General features: G+C 51.0%; 2 protein-coding genes across 2 annotated transcripts; one reads left to right on the top strand and one right to left on the bottom strand.

Moving 5' to 3' along the window:
* Window positions 1–1,022: 1,022 nt before the first annotated feature.
* DBH (dopamine beta-hydroxylase) lies at window positions 1,023–11,569 on the bottom strand. The gene is made up of 12 exons (XM_015879286.3): window positions 11,189–11,569; window positions 9,291–9,437; window positions 8,256–8,513; window positions 7,274–7,450; window positions 6,744–6,846; window positions 5,739–5,905; window positions 5,187–5,330; window positions 5,071–5,109; window positions 4,640–4,699; window positions 3,991–4,118; window positions 3,398–3,557; window positions 1,023–1,710 (listed from the first exon to the last, which is right to left on the bottom strand). The coding sequence occupies exons 1-12, from the start codon at window positions 11,567–11,569 to the stop codon at window positions 1,576–1,578; spliced, it is 1,899 nt and encodes a 632-aa protein (XP_015734772.1). The 3' UTR covers window positions 1,023–1,575.
* Window positions 7,420–11,200, top strand: LOC107321869 (uncharacterized). Its single transcript, XM_085521190.1, has 4 exons — window positions 7,420–7,554; window positions 7,750–7,848; window positions 10,331–10,391; window positions 11,020–11,200. Exons 1-4 carry the CDS (start codon window positions 7,551–7,553, stop codon window positions 11,198–11,200), a joined length of 345 nt encoding a protein of 114 aa, XP_085377316.1. The 5' UTR covers window positions 7,420–7,550.
* Window positions 11,570–12,352: the final 783 nt, after the last annotated feature.

Below are 12,352 nucleotides of genomic sequence, written 5' to 3' on the forward strand. Positions count from 1 at the left end.
TTTCCATCTTCTGTCCCTGGAGAAGAATGGAAAATCCCAAAGGCAACCGCAGCTTGGATCCGGCTCACTCACTGCATGTATGTGTGTGTCTATGTGTGCATCCTCTGAATCTGGAGGAGCTTGACATGTGTTGGCCCATGCAGAGTGTATCTGCTGGGCACTGTGTGCTCAGCTCACTGTTCAGGGTGCTGCAGCAGGGCTGCCCTGCAGTCCCTATCCTCTTCTGGCACCATCCCAAAGGTCACCACAGAGTTGTGGGATCCATGCAGGTGCTGAGCTGCCAACCCAAGCTGTCAGCCCTTCCCTTGTAGCCACCACAGATAACCTATGGAAACCACCCTCCTCTTCCCCCACATCAGAGGGAGCAATGGGGGCAGGTCGATGATCCCTTTGCTCACCCCATCACCAAGCTGTTTTAATTACAAATGAGCACAGGCGGTGAGGGAATCCGCTCCATCCTTCACAGCACAGCAAGGGCCTGATCTCAGCTGAAGCTTTTACCTGCCTGAGGAAATAATCACACTCTTTTCATTTCATTCCCTCTGACTAGCTCTGCTTGCTTTGTATTCTCTTTGGAGCCAGTTTCAATCCCTTCTCCTTGTGCAACAAGCGCCATGGGCAAGGGTTTGAGCTCCAGAATGCTTTGGTTTGGCTGCAAACATTAACAAAATCTGGGTGGATTTCTCTGTGAATAGGATGTGATGGCAGTCCCTGAGGGCCCTCACTCCTGTCCATTTGTCCTAATAAATGTGCGTTCACATTGGCTACCTGGGGATGCCAGGATTAGCTGTGTGTCTGCTGAGATAATGCAGCACTGTCTTCCCTACCAAAGCTCAGTTTTCATCCTGGAAGGCTGTGTAGGGGTTGTGTGTATGAAGAGTGAGCCCCAAACCAAGGGAAGCAGAGCCTGGTGTGTGCACATGGAGCCTCTGTGTTGGATGGAGGCCCACAGGTGGGATGGACATTCTGGGTCCTTCCCCTGGTCCAAACAAAAAGCATTTGTTATTTTAATTTCTCTTTTTGATATTTAATGGAGTCATTCTTCCTTCCAAAAGGTTTGTCTCTTTCCCCCTAGTTTCCCTCCCTCCCCCCATCTCCCCCCACCTCTCTCATTCCCATCACTGAAGTATATCATTTGTTCCCATCCTTTGGCATCTGGTTGCATCAAGGCAAATAATCCCCAACATGGGGGAGCACACCAGGGGGGGGAGGTGGTACAGAAAGGCTCCCACGCTGCTCCCACATCTGCATTCCATGCCTCAGTTTCCCTGTGGAATAATGTTTTCTTTCCCCTTTTCCCCGGGGCCACGCTGGGTTCGGCACAAAATGAACCTCCGCGCTATGAATCTGGGGGTGGAAAGCAGCATTACTCAGAGCCAGGATTGCTAATAAAGCACTAAATATAGAGCTTTCCATCTCCGGAGTACTTTCTGAACTGAGAGAGATGAGCCCTAACCCCCTCCGGAGGCAGGAGCTGGGGCAGGGATGCAGGGAGCAATGGGATGATGCTCCTTATGGCTGTCCATGCCACGTCCCATTGCGATGCTGGCACACCAGCAGGGACTGGGATGTAGCTCAGCCCCTCCTGATGTCATCCAGGTTGATGGGCACGGGGACAGCAGGGTGAGGCCCTGGGGTGGGTGGGCAGTGAGGTTGAGGCTCCTTCAGTGTCTTGGTGATGCTGGGAAGCGGCTGCTTCTCCCACTCACCCTGCAAGAGAATTACATGCTGTGAGACCAGGGGTTTCAGGTACCTCTGCGTTTCTACATGCTTATAAAAATGGAATGATCTTTAACATTGGAAGTGTTTTTAACCCAGAGCAGGATGTTTTCCCATGAGGCATTACTAATTATTTGTATTGCAGGCGCACCCACGCATCCTGGGAACAGAGCAGATGTCTATGGTGCACCATATTGCACAAAAGAAGCACAGTGAGGGAGCTTCCACCCCAAAATGCATTACCCACTGAGTCAGTAGAGACAGCTCAAAGCCACGGGTCCTTCTGACCCACCGTGCTCAGAAAGGCTCCTTATGGAGGCTGTAGGGAGGTCAGAGCTGAGGTGATATTTGCAATGTGCCAGTGCAGTTGTTTACACTGCTGAACCTGCAGGGCAGGATCCAATTCCTGTGTGGTGTGTTGGGTTGAGTAGGGGCTGGGGGTGTGGGGGTTCAGCATGGGCTGGCTATGGCTCCCTGCTCAGACAGAACCATCATGGCTAAGGCTGAGCTGCAGTGAGCAGGAGGAGGGAGGTCTGGAGACAAAGAGGTAAAGGTGAGTCATCAGCAAGAGGAGAAGTGTTGAATTTATATTCTAGGATGAAATCCTTGTAGTGTGTCAAGCAAATCAGGCCAGAATTTAGAGCTTGCACCACATCAGGATATTCTGGGAAAGGTGGAGGGGGGCAGAGAGCCCCTCTCCAGATGATTGGAGAAGGACAGCATTGCTGCAGAGTGCCAGATGGAAAAAGCAGCTTTCTGTGACCTCGAGGCTTAGGGGAGCAGTGAGAGCTTTGGGGCTTTGTGTGCTCTGAACCACCAAGGGAGCAGCGAGGTAGCAGAAACTGGTGGGGAAAGGCACCATTGGTGGTTTTAAATCTCCATCGATTTATGTAATCTCTGATGATGATGTTGTCACAAGCATCATTGCTGGGCATGGTTTTTCTGCCCAGCTCTCTGTCTTCCTTGTTTTGTTGTGGATCTACATTTGGAGATTGCACAGGTGCAACACACAATGAGCTCACTCTGCTGGGACCTGATGTAACTGACCCAAATGCTGTAAATCCCTTCACGTTTCTCCTTGGTTCTTCATATTGCCTTGCTTCAACACTCCAGGTTGCTCAAAGAGGGCTGGAAATCACTTTATGCAAATACACATTCTCTAATTGCATCTGGACATGCACAGTGTAGGAGAAATGCTCCTGAAGCAGTGATTGAGCACCTGGTGGGAAGGCAGGGCCAACCCAGGGGAGCTCAGGTGTATTCAATGCACTGAGTGACCAGGAGGGCTGGAGCCAGGATCCACCCCTGCCCAGACCTCATTTAAGGGTTGGCAGTGGAGGTGAGGGCTTTTCACTGGAGATCCCTGCCTACCTGAGGCCTTTTGAAGGTAAGCAGCTTCTTTATTTCTGTGCCTATGGCCGTTGCATTTGAGCAAATCCTCACATGCTGCAGCCTGGGACCTTGCTGCTCTGCTGTTATTGCTGCACTTTCCATCATGTTATACGTGTATTCTTTTAATGCTGGGGCTCTGCAGCATTTCCCTGCCCTACATTTCCAGGTTCCAGAGCCCTAACCCATCCTATGGGCTCAGCCCAGCAGTGTTGCTGAGCTGCTTTCCCCCCAGGTTTGGATTTCTGCCATTTGCACATCAGCCTTTTGCTCTGAAGGCTCTACATACCGGGAAGCGCACGGCCGAGGATTTGTTGCAGTGAACTGAGATGGGAGCGAAGCTGTAGAGGGATTTCAGCACGTCTCTGTTGAATGTGTTCCAAGGGATGGAGGAGAACTGCTGTGGGACAGAGACCTGTGGGCACATGCAGACCTCCTCATCGTTAAACCTGTGCAGGAGAGATGCCATGCTGAAATGCTGTAGAGATAGCCTGGTGCATCATCCCTTCCTGCCCTCAAGCTCAACCTGGAAAGGCTCCAAACTGCATATGGAAGACTTGGGGCTACCAGCCTGCTTGTGCATAGGATAATCCCTACAAGGTCAGATTTTCCTGCAGGCTACAGGGCTGCTCAATGTCTGCTTGGGATCACACAGTGTGCTTTACAGACCCCTTATGCTGGGCCATGCAGCACAGCCCCATTCCCAAAGGGATCCCCATTCTCATGCTGCCTCCAGCCTTAAAGCCTGGGCTTGGTGCCTGCTCTGTGGTAGGACTCCTTCCAGCCATACCCTGCACAACCAGCACTGAAAACCCACATTCACAATTCTTTCTTCCAATATTGCTAGCAAAGATCCCTTTTCCTGCTCCAGTCACCCTGTACCTGTTGACAAGGTTGAAGTAACGGTGCAGATAGCCTGGATCCACAGCACTTTTGCAGAGCTCCAGTTGTGTCTGGGGGTAGTAGTGCACGTAGTTCACGCACATCTCCTCCATGATGCCAAACCCACCCTGTGGCACAGAAACAACCCCTGTCCCTGCAGAAACCATGCCAGGATCCAGCCTGGCAATGCTGGAGCCACAGGGGATGCAAAAAGGGGCTGCAGGGCTGAGCCCACACCTGCATGCACACACACACACTGCCCTCTGTGCAAGAACAGGCATTCAGGCCTGATCCTGTGCTTTACATTAAAATGCAGATTCCCTGTAATCCCTCTGCTATATTTAGCTTTGTGCCTGTTGATGGTACCTCTGACAGGCTCTTTATATTTTAGTTTTGCTAGGGGAAAAAAAAAAAGATATAACATGCTCTGTCAAAAAAAAATAATACCACTTCTCTTTAATTACAGTTAATCCCCGGTGGAACAGTTTGTGATGGGAATTAAAGTGACACATGCTACTTCTCAATTAACACCTTGGCATCCCAGCTGCAGGCAGCATAGCTTTGTTGGCTCATTTCTTTTCCAACCCCCTCCCCACCTTGTTTCTGCTTCAGTTTGCACTGATTTCAACCCCTTTATTGCCACACTCACCACAGTCACTTTGCTCCTGTCCTCTGTGTTGTAGGTACAGGTGGTGATGAGTTCGTCACCCTGTGAGGTTCCAATAGATGTGATGGGGTGAGGAAATACAAAGCTCCCCCCTCCCCACACATCAAATATTGGCACAAGTGAATCCATAATGCAGCAGACCTCTGTGCTCTGATGTGGTTTGGCCTCAGAGCCTCCCAAGCACTTGCTATAGTTGCACCTCCCGGGTGGATTCACTACAGCCCTACCCCAGGAAATATTTCTTCCCTTATCAATGCACTTGGGCCACAGTTTGCACACCCAGACTTGCACCCAACTTGGCTGCCCATCATCCTGCAGGAGCCCAAGCACAGCCCCATTGGGACAGGAGCAGGGTTGAAGCTCTGAGCAGGGCACTGATGATGGAGCAGCAGAGAGGAGATGAATTCACTCACCGGAAAAACTGCAACCAACTCTTTCAGCATGCGGATCTCCTGAGTGGGAGGAGGAGAGGTGAGTCAGAGAGGCACCCATGGGTGTCACCGACCCAGCACAGGGAGCAGGGCTGTACCTGGAAGTGGGGGCTGTAGTGCCTATCGGCATTCACCACCTGCTGCTCTCTGCCATCCCGTGACAGCACAGTCACCACTTTTCTCCCTGCCAGGTGAGTGTGGAGCTGGGAGGCGAAGATGCGGATCCCATCTGTAGGCAGTGCCTGGGGAAGGATATACCCAAAAATACCCACTAAAACCTCCCTGAGAACAGGGTGGGCAGTTTGAAAATGTACTTGAGTGAGCCCTTGAGGAGCTCCAGAATGCAGAGGCCATGTCAGGAGATTAGGAAGTAGATGACCTTTAAGGTCCCTTCCAACACAAGCCATTCTATGACTCTGTGATCTCTGCATTCCCATAGAGCAAAGCACCCAGCATGGCACAGCAGTATGACCTCCTAGGGGGTTATGGTACTGTGGGGAGATGGAGCAGGTGGTTCCAGAGGAGAGATACCTTCCTGGGGAATTCAATGCATCCCAACCAGCTGCTCACTGTTGGTCGCATACAGGGGGCTTCCTCCCAGCATGACCCCATGTGAAAGGGCTCAGGGAGTTGGGGTGCCAGGCACTCACCTTCTGGGTGCATTTGTCAGTGCAGTACCCAGTGAGGATGAAGGAGGTCTCCCCTGGGGGCACGGCCATCACTGGTGTGTAGACCAAGCCCAGCTCCATGATGCCAGCATCGTGGGGACGCAGGCTGGCTGTGTAGTACAGGCGGATTCCTGAGGAATCACGGCGTCCTGGCAGGAGAGAGAACAGGGCATCAAACACAGCATGGGCTCAGGACTGAGAAAGGGTGCTCAGCTTGGTATAAGTGAAGGGAGATTTAATGATCTTTGAGGCCTTCTCCAACATTAATGATTCTATGACTCTCAAAAACACAGCTCTTGTTTAAGTCATTTGTCCAAAGGATGAAAGCCATGTTCCTACTAGGAACACAGCAAGAGGGAAAATGCAAATTCCCCCTGGAGATGTGGGGCTGGCTGTGAGCCTCCAGTCTCTGGGTTGGAACCCATCATGGCATGAGGATAACAAGGGAGACCCTACTGGTTAACATAGCAAAGCTGATAAGTTATGAAAGACGTGAGCTCCATATTTATAGATGTGTTTCTTCTCAAGTTGTTGAATGTGCTATGGTTGATCTACAGTACATATGCTCTGGTCTCCTAAAAATACACTTGGGTAGTCAAGAAGTTACATGATTTTATGTAAATGAAGAAACTGGGTTGTTTGCAATCCTTTTATTTTTTTGATGTGTCTCCTGACAATGTTATTGAAGCAGGATCACCACTAAAACAACAACTAAATTCCCCTATCCCTAGCCAGGTTGGTGCTGTCTCTCTGTTGACTTTGGTATCACTGTTGGCTCTGAGCTCAGATCCATCACCACCACCTTGCACTGAAGTTGGGGGGCACCCCATAGCACTCCCCCTAAGTAAAGGTGCTGAGCATCTTCCCTGCCTGTGCTTGAGGATGGATCCAGGCTCTGGTGCCTGTTCCCTGATAATCCCTGGCACTAACCCAGTTCTCTCATGTCTTGCTGGCAAGGCACTGGGTGTCACCATGCCCCCCACTCACCTTTGAATATCAGAGGGTTGTGGTAGTGAATCTCAAGGCGCAAATATCTGGAGGAGCCTGGACCACCAAAGGCAAGCCCTGCTTCTTTGGGGTAGTAGAAAGCCTGGAAACAGAGGGATGGCATTAAGGGAGCAAATGGGGTGGTTTTCATGAAAACTAAGCTGAAATGACCAAGGAGAGGAAGGTATGGGTGTAATCCTGAGCCCTGCTATGGGCTGGGGGATGTGACTTGTTCCCTCTGTTGTTCTTAATGTTGAGCTGTTCTTGCATCTAAAGGCCTCTTGGGATAACATAATCACTGAGGAGGGAGGGAATCACACTGATTTGTGAAGCTGAGGAGGTGGACTGAGGTGAGGAGGGAATGCAAGGGTATCCTGGAGGAGAATAGGGTGCTCACATGAACCCAAATCCCAATTGGAGTTGGGGCAGCCCATGCAGGGATGTTCATTCCCATGAGAATGGGCCTGAAACAGTTGAGAGATGGCAGGAAAGGTGCCCAGGAGTGATGATGGATCCCATCTTGCACCCACCTGCGCTCCCATGGCCCATGCTGCAAGCACATGCCTGCAGTAGTTGAGCCTCTCTGGCTTCATCTTGGAGTCACACAGACCACTGTAATGGGGGATGCTGTCAAACTCAGCTGAGCACTGGAAGATTTCCATGTGGTGGACCAGGGCTTCATTACCCGCTGTGATCACTGGCTCATACTGCAAAGGGACATCCGAGAAGGAGGGAAATGCATTAGGACCATATCTGAGAACCCATCCCTGGTTGTGATGTTCATGCGTGCTCCACACAGAGCCTACTATGGGTATGTACTATTGAGTTTTACTATGCCAGGAGATGCTTGAGCCCTGGGCATGAGAGACCAAGGACCAAGAGCTCTTGGCTGGCCATCAGAGCCCCTGGAGAAACATCTGCTACACTCCCTGAAGGGGAATGCACTGGATGAGTAGCAGAGCTTGCCCTGCTTTGTGCTGACCAAGCCCTTTGCTGTTTTTTCTAGGTGGAGAGGGCTTCAGTTTTCCACAAAGAGGGTCCTGGCCCCACAGCCTGCAGCTCTTGGGCTCCATTCTTGGCCAGCATCTGCTCCGGGCACAAAGAGGTGGGTTTGGGGTAGAAAGGCTGCTGAGTGGCTCTGGCCAAAATCACCAGCTGCAGAACTGATCCTCAGCAGCGGGAAGGTATCAGGAGTTACGTACTTTTTACTTACACACAGATGATTCATTTCACACCATCTGTTGGGAGAGAAAATCCTCCTTCTAAGCTTTCCATTGCAGAGCCATTTTTCCCCTATAAATCCCTGTGCTCTCGCTGCAGCTCACGTCAGGCTTCCCCTTTACTTGCTGGGTGCCCATCCCCCCTGCCACCCCACACAGTATGCATATGCCCAATTGTTTTGCTGTGAGGAATGCCTATGGGTTCAAAATCCTCCCTGTGGAAAGGCAGGGAAAGCAGTGGGCTTTGCAGAAAGGCTTAAAGGGATGTGAACACAACTGATCTGCCCCTTACCATGATAATGTGGTGTTTGGGGAAGCTGTCAGGCAGCTCTGCGATGTAACACCAGTATGTTGTCTCCTGGCTGGGAATAACAATACTGGGGGTCGTTATCTCCATGGTCTTCACATCACTGGGCAGCTCAGGGATGGTGATGTTGGGTTTCAGCAGCTGCACTCTCTGCAGTCCTCTATACAAGGTAGAGATGTTGATGGCGTGGAGGGAATGGACGGGGCGCTCCAGGATCCCATAGATAAGGTGCACAGTGCCATCCTGAAGCAAGAGCAAAGACAGGTAGTTTTGCATGCTGAGTGGTAGCTGTGGACATCTGGTATCGATGCTGGTGGCATGAGTCCTGGAGTGAGCCAAGGGCACCAGAACACCTCCCCTAGGGTCTCTCTTTCTCCCATATTCCTTTAGGGAGTTACATTGCCCAAAGAAGCTGTGGTTGCCCCATTCTTGGAGAGATTCAAGTTCAGATTAGCTGGGGTCCTGGCAGCTTGAGCTGGTGGGTGACAACCCTGTGCACAGCAGTGGGGTTGGAACTGGATGATATTTAAGATCTCTTCCAATCCAAGCTGTTCTATGATCTATGAGTGAACAGTGAGAGGCTCTGCTGGAAGTATTGCAGGCTGAGGAGGTGCTGCTGGACCCAGGGAACTCTGCTGCACCTTTGCTCAGCTCCTACTGCAGCCTCCTGCTTGTCTCCCGCTGAGCAACATCTCAGTGTAACGCTTGGCTGCAGACTGCAAACCCAAGTGATGCAGGAAGGGATTTATATAGACCTAACACATGCTCAACAGGAGCGGGTGATGCAAACAAGCTAAAATCTACATGTTATAGAGGTTTAGAAGTGGTTGTAAACAGACTGTGCCAAACGTTGCTCATGACATCTGTAGCATGCTTCCTTTCTGCTCTAAGCAGCACAAACACCTGATGCTGCCCCCAAAACATAACAGTGGTGAGGTCAGGGGTTGAAACTCTGCTTGGTGCTATGGGTGTTGAGGATGGGGCTGAGGATACTGCAATGGGAAGAGGGTAATGCTATACCTCTATAAGGTAGTCCTTGGGGTCACAGGTACTGAAGGCTCTTCTGAAGACAAGGTAGAATCCCTCAGGAGCCTTCTGAGCCCCGAGCAGCTGATAGTCCTGCTGGGAGTCCATGTGCAGCTGCCCCTCGGCATCACTCCAGGCATCCTGTGGAGGGAGAGCACCCAGTAAGCAGGGAGGCAGCAGGTCTTATGTGGGCCCAGGGCTCAGGGTGGGGACCTTCAGTGGTGCACAGGTCATAAGGCCCCTCTTTGGGTCACTCCTTTTTGGATCACCTCCTTTGAATCACCCTTCTCTGGGTCACCCTCCTCTTTGGCTCACTCCTCTTTAACCTGGTTGTTGGTGGTGACAAAGCCACACCGAGAAGCAAAGCAGTATGGTGCTCCTATGCTGAAAGACTGAAGGCTGGGAGTACAAATCCATCTGTAATTTGGATTTGAGCAGCCTTATTATCTCGATCGTTTGCATCTCCTGTTGATGGCTTTTGTTTGCCAAGAAAAGGCCTCCAAGAAGTACCTCGCTGCAGCACTGCAAGTGGCACTGCTTCTCTTATCTTGGGGGAAGAAAGAGAAGAAAGAGAATAAAGCATCTTGGCACCATTTCAGCCAGAAGTATAGAGTGGTATTTTGAGAACATATTGTCCTTAGAGGGGGAGAGTAAAATCAGCTCCATGAAGCTAGCTTGACATTTGTTTTCATAGGAGCGTGTTGCGCAAATTAATCTTGTAGTACATGGGGGGGCTGAGCAAATTTGGATCTTTTAACAGCTGACATCCAGCAGAAAGGCTGCTGGGAGGGAGAACACCGGGGCTGGAGAGGTTATAGAAACCTCCTGGTAGGATGCTGTGCAGCACCAGATGAAAGCCCGAATGCTGCGTGGCGCTCATTCAGCGAGATTAGGAATTATACTTTATGGTTTTTTAACACAGTGCTGTGAAATACTGTAGCACTCAGGTCATCCCACATCCTGAATGGTTGGTAATTAGCAGGAAAACAGCGCAGATAATCAGCCTTCTCTTTTATCCTTTCATTGCTCTGCAGATCACATCGCGGCTGATTGCAAAAGAATACGTTTTATGGCTAATTTCAAGCAAGCAGAGAGGTAAAACTTAACTTACTGGAAAGCCTCACATGGGGAAACATATGAATTGCATTCTGCAGCAATTACTGGGGTGGTTTGGGGACGGGGAGAGCGCAGGGTTAGTTACTGGGTGGTTGGTCTTCCTGCTACAAGAGCCTACAATGGGCACTGTAGGAAAGGGCAGCGACCTGCAGCAGAGCAGATTTAGAAATGAGTCGTCTCCTTCCCGTTCTGCTCCCATCAGGATTTACAAGCTGCCCAAATACTTCTGCATGTTTAGTTTCTGATAACGCCGTGCTGCAGGCAGTCAGCCGTCAGGTTGCGTTTTCCTGCGTCCTGTTGATCTTTGCTGTAGCTGCAGACGTGAGCTGCAGCTGCCTTATTGGCGCTGGCAGGAGCAACCTTTCTGCTCGATAACTTTTGCACTTTCTCAAAGTCAGTAATGGGAGCTGTAGGTTAATTTTTAATGTTGCTGGCAGCAGAGCTCAATGAACTGAGCTGTGGGTGCCTCCTGCATGTGTGTGTGTGGTAGAGCTGCTCAGTGCAACCACCTGTTGGAGCTCCTGCAGACACAGCAGACACCCAGGGCTTGGCTCTGTTAGCCATGCTGATGTGCTGCTGTATTTATCCCTTCCTCTTTGCATTTAAGATCCTATACCAAACCCACAGCATCAACGTCTGGATCAGAAACCCTGCAGCCCCTTTGTACCACTTGGACCTGGTGCTATGCCCTGCACCCACTCCTCCAAACCCACAGGGGTCAAATTCACCCATCAGGCAGTGACCCCAAACACAGCCACAAAAGCAACAAAACTCACCCCAAAATATGAACTGTTACCATCAGTCCAGAGCATGGCCAGGTCTGCGTTCTCAAACTCGCCTCGGTCCGACATCCCAAAGAGGAGCCCAAACTTGAACTCCCTGATGAGGATCTGGAAATACACGGCTTGCTCGGGGTAGCTGACGTTCCACGAGAGCTCCAGCAGCCCCTGAGGATCGAGGGGCACCTTGTAGGGGAAATAGGTGCTGCGAGGTGCCGAGCCCTTCAGAGCCACCACCAGGATGACCAGGAACACAGCCACCATGGTGAAGTACATGGATGCCAGCTCCCGCAGCCTGAAGCTGGGGCAGGGGCAAGGCGTGCTGCCGTGGGTCTGCATGCTGGGCAGGACAGCACCCACCCTCCTGGCTTTTGCCATTTATGTGCTGGCCCTCCTGGGTGAGCTGGGTAAGTGCTATCCTTTAATTGCATTTGGTTGTGGGGAAATTGGATTGTGGTATTGAACCCCCCTATATGCTCCCCCCCCTCCCCACCTCCTGGCCAAACACTTGTCATTCTCTGCATCCCTCTAATTGGCTCTAATTGCACATGGACATTATCAATAGCAATTGAACTCGACTGGGCTGATCTTATTCGCTCCTAAATCATCCTTAGTAGCTAAGAAGTGCTGCTCACTTGCAGGCTGCTCCCTGCAGGAACACATTCTGCTTCCACACCAGCTTAGCCCTGTGTGCTACTTTGGAGCCCCTGTGTTTGTTGCTTCTTTGCTTAAAGATGCTTCTAGTGTCCCATTTCTCACCTCTCCTTAGGTTATTAATTTTTCTACATTAACCACCTCAAGCTCTCAGATCCACATACACATTGCCTTGATTGGACTCAGAGCTTGTGGCCCTGTTCTATTGATGCTGGCTCCTACAACCAGCGATGCTCTCAGTGCTGTACAGAGCCCCCTCCATCCCCTCACAGCTCAGGTTTTGCTCATGTTCCTTACAGCAAAGTCACCAGGGCAGCTCTGCACTTCCCAGTTCTAAGGGAAAACAAATCAGCCTCAGTCCGTGGGTGTTTTAATGGATCATCAGTGTGTGTCCATCGGTCACACTTGGTGATGTTTTACCCAGCTGTGACACAGCAGGAGAGGAGCAGCCAAGGGGTTGCATCCCCACAATGGCACAGCTCAACCCAGATCAGCTCAGCTGCACGC

Source organism: Coturnix japonica, chromosome 21 (assembly GCF_054131305.1).
Source record: "Coturnix japonica strain WE chromosome 21, WE-NBRP24, whole genome shotgun sequence".
Classification (NCBI taxonomy): domain Eukaryota; kingdom Metazoa; phylum Chordata; class Aves; order Galliformes; family Phasianidae; genus Coturnix; species Coturnix japonica.